General features: G+C 49.1%; 1 protein-coding gene across 1 annotated transcript; it reads right to left on the bottom strand.

Moving 5' to 3' along the window:
* Nucleotides 1-188: 188 nt before the first annotated feature.
* On the bottom strand, nt 189-14,529 carry Ccnb2 (cyclin B2). The gene is made up of 9 exons (XM_028865828.2): nt 14,381-14,529; nt 12,211-12,339; nt 12,006-12,119; nt 4,136-4,306; nt 3,873-4,031; nt 2,614-2,850; nt 2,304-2,444; nt 1,526-1,636; nt 189-431 (listed from the first exon to the last, which is right to left on the bottom strand). Exons 1-9 carry the CDS (start codon nt 14,402-14,404, stop codon nt 321-323), a joined length of 1,197 nt encoding a protein of 398 aa, XP_028721661.1. The 5' UTR covers nt 14,405-14,529; the 3' UTR covers nt 189-320.
* Between the last annotated feature and the right edge of the window lie 481 nt (nt 14,530-15,010).

Raw genomic sequence — 15,010 nt, 5'->3', positions numbered from 1 at the left:
GGACCAACAGCTACGACTCATCAGGGATAAAGCTCTATCTGCTGCTTAGACCCATTCAATACAAACTACACAGATATACACGGGATACCTTAAGAAAATCAATAGCTTTATTTTTCCTCAATGCAAAGCACAGTTACGGTAAACCATTCTACATTTCTTCAGTATAGACTACACAGATATACACAGGGTACCTTAAGAAAATCAATAGCTTTATTTTTCCTCAATACACAATTAGAAAATTAGTCTGAGAAGAGGTTTTGTGACGTAAACTAGAGGAGTATGTACAAAATCAGAGATGTACACGATGGAAGCCCGGCTGCCTAAAGCCTGCCCATCAGAGGGGAGGCAAGGTCTTTGATGGTTTTGGAGTTCAGCTGAGGGATCGTGCTGATCTTCAGGAGTCTGCTGCTGGCATACTTGTTCTTGATCGCCTGCAGAAGTCAGTTGTGGTTAGGAACGTTTCAGGACCGCCCAGCATACCTAGTCTAACCCACAAGTGTGAAGGGCCATGGCTGCCGTCTCCAGACAGCCTGATGATGCGCAGTCCCTAGGCCTCTCCCTCAGAACACTGCACCAAGCTGTCTGCTCCAACCCTGCTGGTCACATAGACAGTAGGGGCAATAGTTTGAAGATGTGAGAACAGGCCCTCTGAGGTGCTATCTGAGAGGTGAGGGCCGTCATCAGTAAGTGCCACTGGGACTGACAGCAGAAACCGGAAAAGGGCTGGAGGGATGGTTCCACAGTTAAGAGCACCAGAGGTTCTTCAGGAGGACCCGGGTTCAATTCCCAGTGCCCACACCATCTATAACTCCACTCCTAGGGGATTAGACACACTCTTCTGGCCTCTACAGGCACCTGGCATGTATGTGATATGCAGACAAAACACCCATACATGTTTTTTAAAAATGGAACTGAAGGCTGGGCAGTGGTGACGTACACCTTTAATCCCAGCACGAGGGAGGAAGCGGCAGGTGGATCTCTGAGTTCGAGGCCAGCCTGGTCTACAGAGCAACCCTGTCTTGAAAAAACAAGGGAATAAAGGTGTGGTGACTAGAGCTTCGCAAATCCAGCTACCGTCACAGCAGAACTACGTGTCAGCATGATCATGCGGTAAGGACACATTCTTCGTCACTGGCCCCTTAGGGGTCTTCTGTGTCCCACAGGCACACCCCACCCCACCCCCGTGTTTCACCCTCATAGGCCCCTCTCCCTTCTCTGGGTTTGTTCGCTAGGAGCCTTTTCAAAAGGCCTGGATGGAGGCCTGAGTAACCGCAGCAGAATGAGGCCACCAGAGGGGCCTCTCTTCCCGGACCGCGGCAAACAGCCCGCCTTTCCTGCCCGCTGTGTGCCTCCTGAGGATGCAGACACAAGGGTGGGAAGACAGGGGCTGGCTGACCAGGCATCAAGCTTGGCCAGTCAGTATATTCCACTCCTTAGAGACTGGAAGACCAGGCTTGCTGGCACCACACTTCCACGCACAGCCCAGGATGGAATGCTTTCCCAAGGTCGGGACGGCAGCACTTACAATGAACTTGGTGAGGTTTTCATTGACTTTCACCACGTTCTTGGCCATGTGCTGCATGACTTCCAGTACTTCACTCTCCATGTATCCTGTGTAATACTGCTGCTTTAAATTCTGAAACACGAGCAGAAGCCAGGGAGGGTCAGCCACTGCCTGCTTCCCTTCAGGAGAACACACGCCACGTCTCCTGTGCAAGAGCTGTAAGGAGCCGGGCTGGTGATGCAGGCCTGGATCCCAGTGACTGTTCAGGGCTGACAGGGCACCTTAGTGAAACCCTGTATCCATGTGAAAACAGCTGGAGATACAGCTGTGACAGCATGTATGAGGACTTGGGGTCAGTCCCCAAATTCGACTAAAATAAACTTAAAGTTAAAAGAAAAAAAAGCAGTGGGGAAATTCTTACCTTGTCAAACCCAGTCCAGCCTAACCGCTTCCCCAGCACCAAGCCATGCAGCATGGCTCTGTCCCCGAGGACAGTGGCTCTCAGCTCTGACAGACCAAGTGCTCGGGGTATGTTTGAAAGCAGTCGCACAGGTCTGGAGGGCACTCCAAGGAACAAGCATACTGCCACCCCTTGCTGGGGAAAGGCAGAGTGAGACACACACATACACACAGAATAGCGGCCCTCTTCCCAGGGCAGCGTCTGCCTCACAGCCTGGTCGGCAGTGCTGTTCTAAGCGTGAAGGCCCAGCCATGGCACCATGAAAATTGAGACTTGAGAAGGAACGGCGTCAGTGAAGCACATACCTTGCAAACTCAGGGCTCCCTCCCTTCAACTCACCCATTTCCCCTGGCCCAGCACCTTCTGGGACAGGCAGGAAGCGGCAGCTGCGACCTGAGAAGGGTGATAATGCACCATGTCATAGTCGATGAGTGTCAGCTCCATCAGATACTTGGCTAAGGTGTGCTGTTCGACATCAACCTAGGAAAGAGCAGCACACGAGAGGCTTCCACTCAGCCCACTGGACTCCCACCCTTCGAGAACACCATGAGGGAAGCACCAGAAGCTCTTGAGAGAGAAGCTTCCTCTTAGATGTCTTAGGGTGAGACTGAGCACAAGCCAACTCTCCCACAGAGACAGCGGCACTCACCTCCCCGGCTTTGGAGGCTCGCCTTAAGAAATGGAGTGGCAAAGGCCGGCCCAACTCAAATTTCAGCTCTTTCAAAATCAGAGTCTCCATCTCTCGGATTTGGGAACTGGTGTAAGCGTTGTCTGTGATATAAACAAAGTCTTCGATATTTGGGGAAAACATCTCCTCGTATTTGGAAGCCAAGAGCAAAGCTGTGATCCCAACCAGCTGCAGTTTCTTCCGGCAGACTGGCTGAGCCTAATGGAAAACAAACACATCCGGAGTCACCACCGACCAGACTGGACTAGGGCTCATGCAGGACCCGGGAGACCTGAATGGCGGCAGAAGAGCCTTCACTGGGCACACCGTCACTGAGCACACCGTCACTGGGCACACCGTCACTGGGCACGCCGTCACTGAGCAGTAACTATTTTGGGCATAGTGATAAGACTAACACACTATCTCATTGGGTCCTCCCAGATGACCTGACAGCAGAGATTTAGGGAATGGTCCTAAATGTCTGCACAGCCTTGACCTGTACCTGGTGTGGTTTGTACAGAGATAAACCACAGCAAAAAAGTGAGAACTCAATGGCGAGCTGAAATATTCCCTACTCCAAGTACACCCATTAACCACCTTGAAAAACCTCTTGTTAAAACAAACTGCAACACACACACAATCTCTCCCCAGTGCTTCAGAGTTGGGGAAAAGCTCAGTGGACTACAGTGTGGGGCTGCTGAGGTGGCCAGCAGTAAAGGCTGGGCAACTGTCCAACCTGGACCTGAGCTCACACTCCAGAATCCACAAGGTGGACGGAGAGCACCAACTCTCTCAGAGCTGGCCTCTCACCTCCACAGGGGCTGCACTAAGTAAGTTTCTTAAAACAAGAGGTGAGGAGGGGCCGGGCAGTGGTGGCGCACGTCTTTAATCCCAGCACTCAGGAGGCAGAGGCAGGAGGATCTCTATGAGTTCGAGGTCAGCCCGGTCTACAGAGTGAGTTCCAGAACAACCAGGGCTACACAGAGAAACCTCTCACTCAGCTCATTCTGAGATGAGGAATTGTTGACCCTGAAGAGTGTCAGACACTGAAAATGGGGTGGGCAGGGCATGACACCTTTGGCCTACTTCCCTATTTTAGTAACTGAAATTCTCTGGCATTTCAGCTAGGCTGCCAGTCTTTGGCTTCAGAGGAGGCCCAGCTCGGCTCTCCATTTCAGAAGCATCAACGCCATGTTCACAGGGCTACCCTACCAGCACCACACCCTTGTAGCTGCACTCACCTGTAGGAACCGGTCCATGATGGCAATGCACATGTACAGGGTTTCCTGCAGAAGCCTAAACTTGGAATGGACTTGGACCAGCCAGTCCACCAGGATGGCACGCATGCGTCCATTTATATCTCTTCCGTCTAAGAAGTGTGGGCTGATGGACTGCAAAACCTGTTGGTGCAATTCAAAAGTTTAACAAGTTGATGTCATTTCCTCCCCGGCCCCCTGCTGAAGTCCACGTTGCCAGTGCAACCCACACGTAAAGGCCCACCCACCTCGAGCTGCCTGAGGTACTGGTAGATGTCCTTCACGTAGTCACTGCAGAGCTGAGGGTTTTCCCAGTCCTCGTTATCTATATCCTCGATCTTGCAGAGCAAAGCATCAGAGAAAGCTTGGCACAGGTTCTCTTCCTTCATGGAGACATCCTCGGGGACGGGAGAAGGCTCCTACACCAATAAGCAGAAGCCTTGAGTTGCTGCCCTGCTGGAGAGCCTATGCCTGGCATCCTACACTCCATACAGAGGTGGCGTCTGTGTATTTAGCTAGCTAGCTAGCTTTGTTCACGCATTAGCTCTCACACAGAAGGTGCTCAATAATGAATGTGAGTGACCACTGAGGTCAGAGAACACTGGACCTGATGGCCCCTGGCAGCAACCTCGCCTGTGATCCTGTTTTCGTTCCTCCACTACTTCTAAATTTAGACCCTGGAAAGCAGAAGGCAGAAGGGCTCATTCCAGTCTGAATTAGCAGGAGAGGACACAGGCTTAGTGGGGATGTGGTCTGTATCTTATGGACTTACGCCGACAGACAGGGTGCGGATTTGTAAACTCACACAAATTACAAAGTCATGCGGCGCAAACAAATCTTTTTCTCTTCTCTCTCTCTCTCTCTCTCTCTCTCTCTCTCTCTCTCTCTCCCTCTCTCTCTCTCTCCCCTTTTTTGGATTTTCAAGACACGGTTTCTCTGTGTAGTCCTGGCTGGCCTCGAACTCACAGAGATCCACCTGCCTCTGCCTCCCTCGTGCTGGGATTAAAGGCGTGTGTCACCATCACCCAGCTCAAACAAATATTTCATAATGAAGTATAAACCATTATTTGAAAAAGAATAGGTGGCCCTTTTCAAAGTGCCTAACAGGACTTATGTCTAGATCATAAAAAATATATACTAAGAGAATAAAATACAAAACCAGAGCACAGCTCATGCAATCCAGCAGGCTTAAAAGCTGGATGTGCTGACTCAGGCCTGCAGTTTCAGCACTAGGGAGGCTGAGGCAGGAGGATAGCCATGAACTGGAACACAGCCTGAGCTATAGAGTTCTAGGTTAACCATGTTAGAGTGAGAAAATGATTCAAAAATATCAAAAAATTAAAACCACAAAGGTAATTTGAACTAAGCTGAAGATTAATAATTTCCAGTCTTAGCGTAGGAAACAAGGAGTGGAGGGTAAGGGAAGAGGCAGTTCAGAACATGCTCTGCCTCTTAAGGGCTATACGAAGGCCCAGACCAACAAAGGCTGAGCAGGTACGCCTGCCATTTATTCAGAATTTACCCACCTCAGAGAACTAGAGTGAATGAGGTGCAATGTCCTGGGGGAGAGTGAGCCCTTCCAAGGACTCCATCACTGTGAAGACATTTCACTAAGCGATGCAGGCCCACTGTGCCATCCTCTACAGTGGCTGCTGCAGAGTTTAAATAAATAACCCGGGGGGAGGTGCTTAGGCCAGCCTCGGCTACATGGTGGGAGCCTACCTCAAAACCGCAGTGGCAGTAGTTAATAGCAGTGTAGACGACAACATCAACAAAGATGGCGGCGGCGGCGACGGGTACCGCATCACCTCACCTGTGTGACCTGCAAACCAGACCTCCCTCCCTCAGTGCTGGGTGGAACGGTTATCAGAGGCCTCAGAGTACAGACGGGGTAGGGGGGGTGGGGGGGTGGGGGGGTGGGGGCTGGGAGCAGTGGCCAGTGGGGTCTAAGTCACGGCAGTCAGAGGTACGCTACTGCAGAGCAGGGCAACCCTAGAGAGCGACCGTGCTGTTATGGTTAGCCAAGGCTATACCATATTGAAAAGCTTCTCTCTTTGTGTTTTGTTTTTCGAGACAGGGTTTCTCTGAGTCGCCCTGGCTGTCCTGGAACTCAATTTGTAGACCAGGCTGGCCTCGAACTCACAGAGATCCGCCTGTCTCTGCCTCCCGAGTGCTGGGATTAAAGGTGTGCGCCACCACCCCTCGCTGAAGCTTCCCACTTTAGTTGAACACCGACAATTCCTGAAACTAAAGTACCCTGGCTCCCAGAGCTGGAGCAACTTGTTTTTCTAGTTTCCTGCTCTCCCCACAGCCCCAGCGTTCACCTTAGCTCTGTAGCCGCCCTTAGCAATGGCCAACTGCAGACAAAAGGGAAGAACTCTAGTCCCCTTTCCGCCCTACAACTAACTGCCCATCTTGTAAGCGGAACGGGTTCTGACTCTGGCAGCAGAGACCCCGCTGTAGGCCTGTGCTGTTACTCTTCCTTCCTTCAGAGCATCCTCACAGCGTGCTGCACATTTCTCCATCGCTAAGGGGAAGGACTCTGAGCGTCTCAACAGTAAGAATGGTCCAGGAGATAAATGCTTATAACCTTCATTTGTCTGTTGTGTGTGTGTATTTCAAAAGGTCACATGTTACTCAGGAATAAGTGTCATTTTTATGCGTCAGTTAAAAAATTTAAAAAAAAATCATAAACATGAAAATTAAACATTAGGGTCAGCAACTCAACATCTGCCCTTAAAAATGAATTATTAAAAGTATTTTTTTTTAAATGACAGAAGTAGTATGCAAATTAAGGCCTTCAAACCAGACTAACAAACAAGCCTATTGGTTGTCAGGGACAATGGAAAGTCCAGCCGGAAGCTGAGGACTTGCCAGCTGACTTCACTCAGGAGCCTGGTCTTTGGGAGGGTGGAGGGCTCGCTGGCGGCTGGCGGCAGGGGTGAGCGCAGGGGGAGGCCTCGGGTCCTGAGAGTGCTTCCCATGCTGCCTTGTTCCCTGTTTCTGTCACAGGGTCTTGCTGTGAAGCCCCAGGCCGTCCTGGCCCCATAGTATAATCCTACTGCCCCGGTGCCGGGACTACAGGCCACGGCACCATGCTCAGCAACAGAGGTCTGCGGCAGGGAGAGGCTCCACCAAGAGCTGCTGACTCTGAACAGCAAGCACACTGGATACTCAGCAAGGCGGCGGCGGCGGCGGCGGCGGCAGAACCTTTGCCGTGACTGTCTTTAGAACTGTCTTTAGAACTGTCTTTAGAACTGTCTTTAGAACTGTCTTTAGAACTGTCTTTAGCACGCAGCACTTGACACCAGGAGGCAGCAATCCGGAGGCTTAGCTCCGTGGACCCTTGACCACCCGTTCCCATTACATAGATGTTCCTTGTGAACAGTACTCCTTTCTTTTACAAGACTGAGAGACCATGCTTCTCTTCCTTTCCCTTGCAAGTTACCTTGGGTTCTTTCTCCTTTCTGAGACACGTCTCATGTAGCTCAGGCTGACCTTGAACTCCATGACCTTAAACTGATCTTCCAGCCCTCCCCTCTCAGTGCTGGCCTTTATGGTACCACAGCACTGTTTCTGTGATGCTGTGAATGAAGTGGCTTTCCAAACAGATTCTTAGCTTCCTGCTCTGCCTGGGACCTATGGAACTTGCTTGCCCAATGCAGCAAATACCCTCCTTCCTTAAACTATTCAGTGTTTACCAAGGCCTTACTGCTCAGAAAAAAACCCTGCCCCCTCCCTCCAAAACGAGTGAGAACGGCTGGGAATGCCGGAATTAAGTCTCAGCCATCTTAGAAGCAGCTGCCTCCTCCACACAGCCAGAAGCTCCCCGCTCCAGGTTTGCACGGCAAGGATTCTGGGAACATCTGTTTTCATGGACACAGGGATCAACAGCTTTCGAGGGAAGTTACTAGAAGCCCTATGCTCCACTGGGGTGTGCGCAACTCCAGAGACTGTCTGTAAAGTGGCAGCAAATAGGGCAGGTCACAGCCAGTGCCAGGCAGGAAGACGGTCCCTTCGCTACTGTGATGCTGAAATCCGTGTGTCTGAGTGGAAGTAACTCCCTGGTAACTTCTAAAGTCACAACATCCAGCACATCCTCCAGCCATACAGTAGTATTTTAAAGACTGTTTTTAAGTTACGTGTGTGAGTGTGTGTGTGTGTGTGTGTGTGTGTGTGTGTGTGTGTGTGTGTGTGTGTTGGGGAGGGTCTGCACAAGAGTGCAGGTGCCCACTGAGGCCAGAAGAGGGCACTGTTTGAATCCCCTGAAGCAGAAGTTATGCGAGCCACCCAACACAAGTGCTGGGAACCAAGTCCTCCAGTCCTCTGTAAGAGTAACATGTGCTCTTAACCACGAAGTCATCTCTCTAGTCCCTAGAGGTGATTCTACATGGACTGAGCTCTTGGCCCACGTTTTATCTGAAACAGGTAGCCTCAACTGTTAGGAAACAGAGAAAAAGCAGTCAGCCATGGGATAATGGAAGCCAGAAAGAGGGGAGCATTGAAGGTCACAGGAAGAAACAACTTTTTCTTTCTTTTCAATGTGGAGGACTGAATCTTATGTACTTACGCCAACAGGGTGCTGATTTGTAAACTCACACAAATTAAAAAGTCATGCATCGCAAACAAATCTTTTTCTTTTCCTCTTTTTTCTTTTTCTTTCTTTCAGAAAATTTGTGTGTGTGTGGGTGTGTGCTAAGCACAGCTCCCACATCTGAACTACTACCATCCTGACAGACAGATAGATGCCTTTTTTCTTTGCTTCAGTTTTATGGGAAAGTCTGATTATATATTTAAAGATAAAGCCAAATATCCTGGGCTGGCCTTGAACTCAGTAAGTAGCAAAGGAGGGCCTTGAACTTTGATCCTCCTACTAGAATTACAGACGACCACCCCCATGACTAGTTCATGCAGTGTTGGGCATGTATGCTAGGCAAACACTCTCCCAACTGAGCTACATCCCCTGCCCCTGAAGCCTGAAATTCTTAAAGTCAATATTCAAAAATAAAACCACCATTAATATTTTACATAAATGCATGCTTTTAAGAGCAAATTTGAGCTGGGTGGTGGTGGCGCACACCTTTAATCCCAGCACTTGGGAGGCAGAGGCAGGCAGATCTCTGAGTTCAAAGCCAAGTCTACAGAGTGAGTTCTAGGAAGGCCAGGGCTACACAGAGAAACCCTGTCTTGAAACACCCCACCTCCACCTAAAAGCAAATCTGATTTTATACAGTACATGGTGTTATAATCTGGTTTTGTCACTTAATGTGCCAAATATTTTGACATCTTTAAATGCTGTACTAATTCATATTTATGGCTACATAGTATCTCATTAAATTCATTGAATGAATGGATCTCCCAGTTAAGATCATTTCTGTCACATTGATATTCACTGGCCAGACGTGGGGGTGACACCTGCCTATATTTCCAGCACTTGGGAGGCAGATACTCCGAGTTTGAGGTCAGCCTGAACTACAGTGAAAGACCCTGAAGGAGCGGGGAAGGGGAGGAAGGAGAGACAGCTCCTGTGAGATGGTTCAGTGGGTAAAGACACTTGCTGCCGCCCTAACCCTGCGACTCACATGGAGGAAATAGAAAAGCAACTCGGGAAAGTTGTCCTCTGACCTCGAGATGCACACGTGCGTGCACACACCCACAATATGCAACATTTTTAAAAAGTAAGGTGGGAGACCTAGAGGTGTGGCTCAGTTGGTAGACATTTGCCTAGCATGCATGGGGTCCTAGGTTTGATCCTCAGCACCACAAAATGGGCATGGCAGTACTCATCCCAGGACTTGCCAAGGTAGAGGCAAGAGGATCAAAAGCTCAGGGTTACCCTAGGATACACAGAGTTTGAAGCCAGCCCAGGCTACACAACATCTTGCATCAAAACAGACAGACACACACACAGCAGACACACACACAGAAGAGAGATAAAATCCAGACTCTAAGGCCTACGAATCCAACTGCAGCTTTCTTCCCACCCTTACCTCCTGCTTCCTCTGACTTAGTGCAGACCTGCATAGTCCTTGACCAAAGGGTTACGTATGACCATATATCAGCCTATTGCATCTTTGCGCCATGACGTCGTTGCTGCCCTTAATCACTAAAAAGGCACTGTCTTAGTTACTTCGCTGTTGCTGTGATAAGACACCGCGACCAAGGCAACTTAGAGAAAAAAAACACACTTAATTTGTATCTCCCAGTTGCAGAGGGTTAGAGTCCATGACCATCATGTCATAGTCTATAACCATCAAGGAGCATGGCGACAGGCAGGCAAGCATGGTGCCGGAGTAGTTTACATCTTGGTCCACAAACACAAGGCAGAGAGAGCTAAATGGGAATGGTGTGAACTTCTGCAATCTTAAAGCCCACCCGCAGTGACGCACCTCCTTCCACAAGGCCACACCTCCCAATCCCCCCCCCCAACAGTTCCACCAGCTGGGAACCAAGTATTCAAATATCTGAGCCTATGGGGGCCGTTCTCATTCAAACCCCACAGGCTCCTTTGCCTGTCAAGTTTTTTCAGAATTACCACTGAAGCTGGGGAGAAGGCTCAGTTGGTAAAGTGCTTGTCCGAGTTTGACCCCCAGAATCCAAATCAGTATAAAAGCTAACGGTGGCGGCGTGTGCTAGGGAGTCTGAGACACATAACTTTTTTTCTTTTTTTTTTTTTGAGACAGGGTTTCTCTGTGTAGCTTCAGAGCCTGTCCTGGAACTTCCTCTGTAGACCAGGCTGGCCTCGAACTCACAGAGACCTGCTTCTGCCTACCGAGTGCTGGGATTAAAGGCGTGTGCCACCAATGCCCAGTTTAAGAGAGACAAATCTTAGGGGGCTCACTGCCCAGTCAGTATAGCCTACTAGGTGATCTCCTAGCTAGAGAGAGACCCTGTAAGGGCAGAGTCAGGCCTAACATGATGATGCACGCCTTTAATCCCAGCACTCAAGAGGCAGAGGAAGGCAGATCTATGAAGTCCAATCCAGCTGGGACTACATAGTGAGACCCTTTCTCCAAAAAAAAAGGGTCCATGCTGCCACCAGAGGAATAGCACCTAAGACCTGCACACATACACACACACACACACACACACACACACCCTCTGAGGACCAAGTAGCCCTGGGCCACTGAATCCCTTAGAACCTGCACCCTCCTTGAGGTGTCTTCCACAGACGGAGGCATTCCCCAGCCGTCTGACACTGCACTTTCTGATGTCACTAGTGACACCCCCTAAGGTTGCTAACTTTGTTTCAGGGAACATATGTCCCTCCTAGATACGCCTCCTGAGGCAAGACTTCTCGACAACCTTAACACAACTGGATGTGTACAGTAAGTACTCAATCTAGGTGTTCCTCCACTATGTCCAAAGTTTCACTTTGAAGTTTCAATCATACACCACCACCACCACCACCACCACCACCACCACCACCACCACACACACACACACACACACACACACACACACACACACACACACACACACACACGAGAGAGAGAGAGAGAGAGAGAGAGAGAGACAGAGACAGAGACAGAGAGACAGAGACAGAGACAGTGACAGAGACAGAGACAGAGAATGAAAGTGAAGTAAAGTGTTTATTGCTGTATCCTGGCACTCAGACAATGTCTACATCATAGTAATTATATATGAGAGCATGCATACACTTGAACTTACGGGAAATGGGTAAGCTGCTAGGTCCCTGAGCATTCAAAGTCCAGCTGAGCTACTCAGTTATAGAGACCACCATTAATCAATGTAGAATTATGGGATTATTTTATGTGAGTTTCAGACTTCAGAGTGGTGGGCTTCCGGTTGTAAGGAAGGTCATTCCTATTGTGCATTATTTTAATAAAACCCTCCAGGTTGGGGGCTGGAGAAATAACTCAGCAGTGAGGAGCCCTGGCTGCTCTTCCAGAGGTCCCAGGCTTGTTCCCAGCAGCCACATGACAGCTCACAACTGTCTGTAACTGCAGTCACAGGGGACCCTGTGTCTTCTTTTTGCCTCTCAGAGCACCAGACTCGAAAGTGGTGCACAGACCCACATGCAGGCGAAGCACCCACACTCGGAACACTAAAATGAAAGCCTATAGAAGCATGCAGGTTAAGTCCAGGAGCTCCTACCTTTGGAGCCAGTGTCTCCATCTGTACCGGTTTCACGGAAGCTGTCGGTTTCGGCTGTTTGCTGACATTGGTCACTTTGGCGGGCTGAACTGGTACTTTGGTGTTCTGAGGTTTCTATAAGGCAATAGAACAGTGAGCAGGGCAAGACAAACAGCCAGCCCCCGTACAGCGCGGCTCTCCGCATGTATCACCTCTCCCTCGTTACCTTCGCCACTTGGGTTGCTCTGGTTCTAACTTTATTTCCAATTTCTTCTAAAACTCCTCGCCGGATAGTCACATGGCTCTTAGCTTTAGGATTAACTCCTGTGTCAATAGTCTTCAAATCACTGGACACCTTAAAACAAAACAAAAACAAAAAACCACAACCGACAACAAATAAGCAAATAAACAAACAAAAAAGGTTAAACACAGAGAAAATAAAAAATACCTACCTACCTAATGTCAGCTACTCCAATTCAGACCTGCTCTGGGAAATCTATTCATAGAGGGGACCTTGGGGCTAGAGATGGTTTTCAGCAGTTAAGAGCATTGGCTGCTCCTGCAGCGGACAACCCCAGCACCCACATGGCCGCTTACAAGTGCCTGTAACTCCAGTTCCAGGGGATCTGACGCCCTCTTCTGGCTCCTGAGAGTACTGCACACACATGGTACACTATTCATGCATATAAAATAAAAGCTTCATTTTTTTTAAGGAGAAGGATACATTTTAGGAAATCTAAAAAAGGCTATTTGAAATATTACTCTAAAATTAAGCAAATCACCTACCTACCTTACCTATAAAACAAAGATATCCCTACTGATCTCATGAATTGCAGTCTTTAAGAGATGTCAGATTCACACTTCAAAGATTATTTCTCATAAACACCTGTGTCTCTTGGTAAGTGATCTTTGTAGGTTAAGTCATTTGGTTAGAAATCCCCCTGCACAGAGTATATCCATAATGATAAAGAGCTTTGATACCAATAGTTAATAATAGGTCAGGTGGTTTAAAACTCCATGCCTCAGACCTGGAGTAGCTTTCATTACAATGTCAATCAAACAGGAAATGGCACCAGCAGAGATGGACCTTCAGAGACACAGCTTTTTATAGCAGACTCTCTCAAATTAAGGATATTTAGAATGAAAACAGGATGTGTAAAATAATTTTACCTCTCGAGTTTTGGGAGAGTTAGAATTGAATGAAAAAGAAAAATAACAATGTCAGTTGACCATAATTGGCTTTTCCAGAACACAGTTAAAAAACAAGACTTGCTAGTCATACCCCCAAGCTGAGTCTGTTGTAGAAGTAATAAATACTTCATGAGGGAAAACGCTTAACTCTCTGAGAGTTAGGGGTCCCTAATTCTAAAATACCCCCCAACGGGGGAGGGGGCTGTTTAGGCTGACCTTTCAGGATAAGCCAGGCAAAACTGTAGCCCATCCCAACTGAAAGAGTTTAAGCATTAAGTAACTTAAAAGGACCAATTAGACAAAAATTGTGTGTGCGTGCATGTTTGGTTTTCCAAGACAAAGTTCTCTCTGGCTGTCCAGGAACTCACTTCTGTAGACTAAGCTGGCCTTGAACTCACAGAGATTCGCCTGCCTCTGCCTCCCTAGTGCTGGGATTAAAGGCGTGAGCCACCACCACCCAGCCAAAAATTTTACTTGTTCGTGGGAGTTAGATCTACAAGACTCGAACCCTGACTGTATGTTCATCATTGTTTAGGATTTCGATTCCCCAAGCCACGATGGTGAATCTTTCTTGCCAGCACCCGCTGCTAATTTCAAAATGTGTTTGAAAGTTCAACGTCTTAGGAGTTAAAGCCTGGTGATGAAGACTACTTTTAAATTCACGTGGAAGAGGCACTGGCAGCTTTTAACTAGCCAGGACAATGGCAGCCAGCTGGGTCAGGGCCCTCTAGTTTTCAACAAAGGGAAAACAGACCCAGGTACAATTTAAGCCCAAAAGCTAGTAAGGCTTTCATTCTCAGAAAACGAATTTGGACTTTCCCCCCACCATCTGCAATACTGGGATCCAAGTTTTGTACTTCTCCTATTACACCTGGGTGGGTTTTTTTGTTTTCATTTTGTTATTTTTGTTTTTTTTTTAAGAGGACAAACCCACACTTTCATGAACGTGGCCTGGAAGGCAGTGTGCAGACGCCAATGAGAAGTTCATATAAAGCAAACTGTAAAAAATGTGAAAAGCAGAGAAACGGTACCGGACGGCTTCCCGGTTCCTCCCGGTCCTCATCCCCAGCGCAGCGCAGCCCTGAGCAGTGAGTGACAGGGATGGGGACCCCAGGCCCTTGCCTTTGGACAGCTCTGCCAGGGCCTCACCGGCAGCCTCCCGGGCCACCGGGCCGGGCAGGGAAGCACAGCCCGGGCGCACTCACCGTCGGGCGTCGGAGCAGCGCCATGAGGGCCGCGCTGGGCAGTGAGGACTCAGCGCAGCCACCGGGGTCCGCGGCGCCGTTGGGCGTCTCCGGGTCTCGCTGCTCCCCACTCTCGGCCCGGTCCGCGATTCAAATACCGCGCTGCTCGCGCCCCATTGGGCAGCCTCACGCACGGCGCGCGCTCCCCATTGGCTGGACCGGAAGGCCTTTCTGCACACTGATTGGCTGGCTGCTACTTGCTTGTCATAGCAACCGGCGAGGCCGCCGGGCTTTGTTGTTTCCTTGCCTACAGTTTTATTTTTAAATCCTAGTCCCTGAGATAAACAAAACAAGTTTTCCTCCCACTGGAAAAGCTAATCTGAATATTGGCCGAAGGCGAAAAGAAAAGGATCACCTACGGACAGATGTCTTTAGACGTTTGTTCCGGGTGGGCATTAGTGGGCTCCAAAGAATATCCTGGAAATGCTACTTCTGACCTTGCTTCCTCTTCCGGAAACCTCTACTTGGTAGTTAGGTTTGGGTTGGTCTGGAGAATCGAGTCATCGGCTCCAGGTCGTTCAGTGCTACAAGATGATTGAGAATCGAATGTGTGCTACATCGTGGTCTTCCTAAAAAAAACAACGGATCCCT

Source organism: Peromyscus leucopus, chromosome 7, assembly GCF_004664715.2.
Source record: "Peromyscus leucopus breed LL Stock chromosome 7, UCI_PerLeu_2.1, whole genome shotgun sequence".
In the NCBI taxonomy this organism is placed as follows: Eukaryota; Metazoa; Chordata; class Mammalia; order Rodentia; family Cricetidae; genus Peromyscus; species Peromyscus leucopus.
This window is presented reverse-complemented; position numbering and strand designations above follow the sequence as displayed.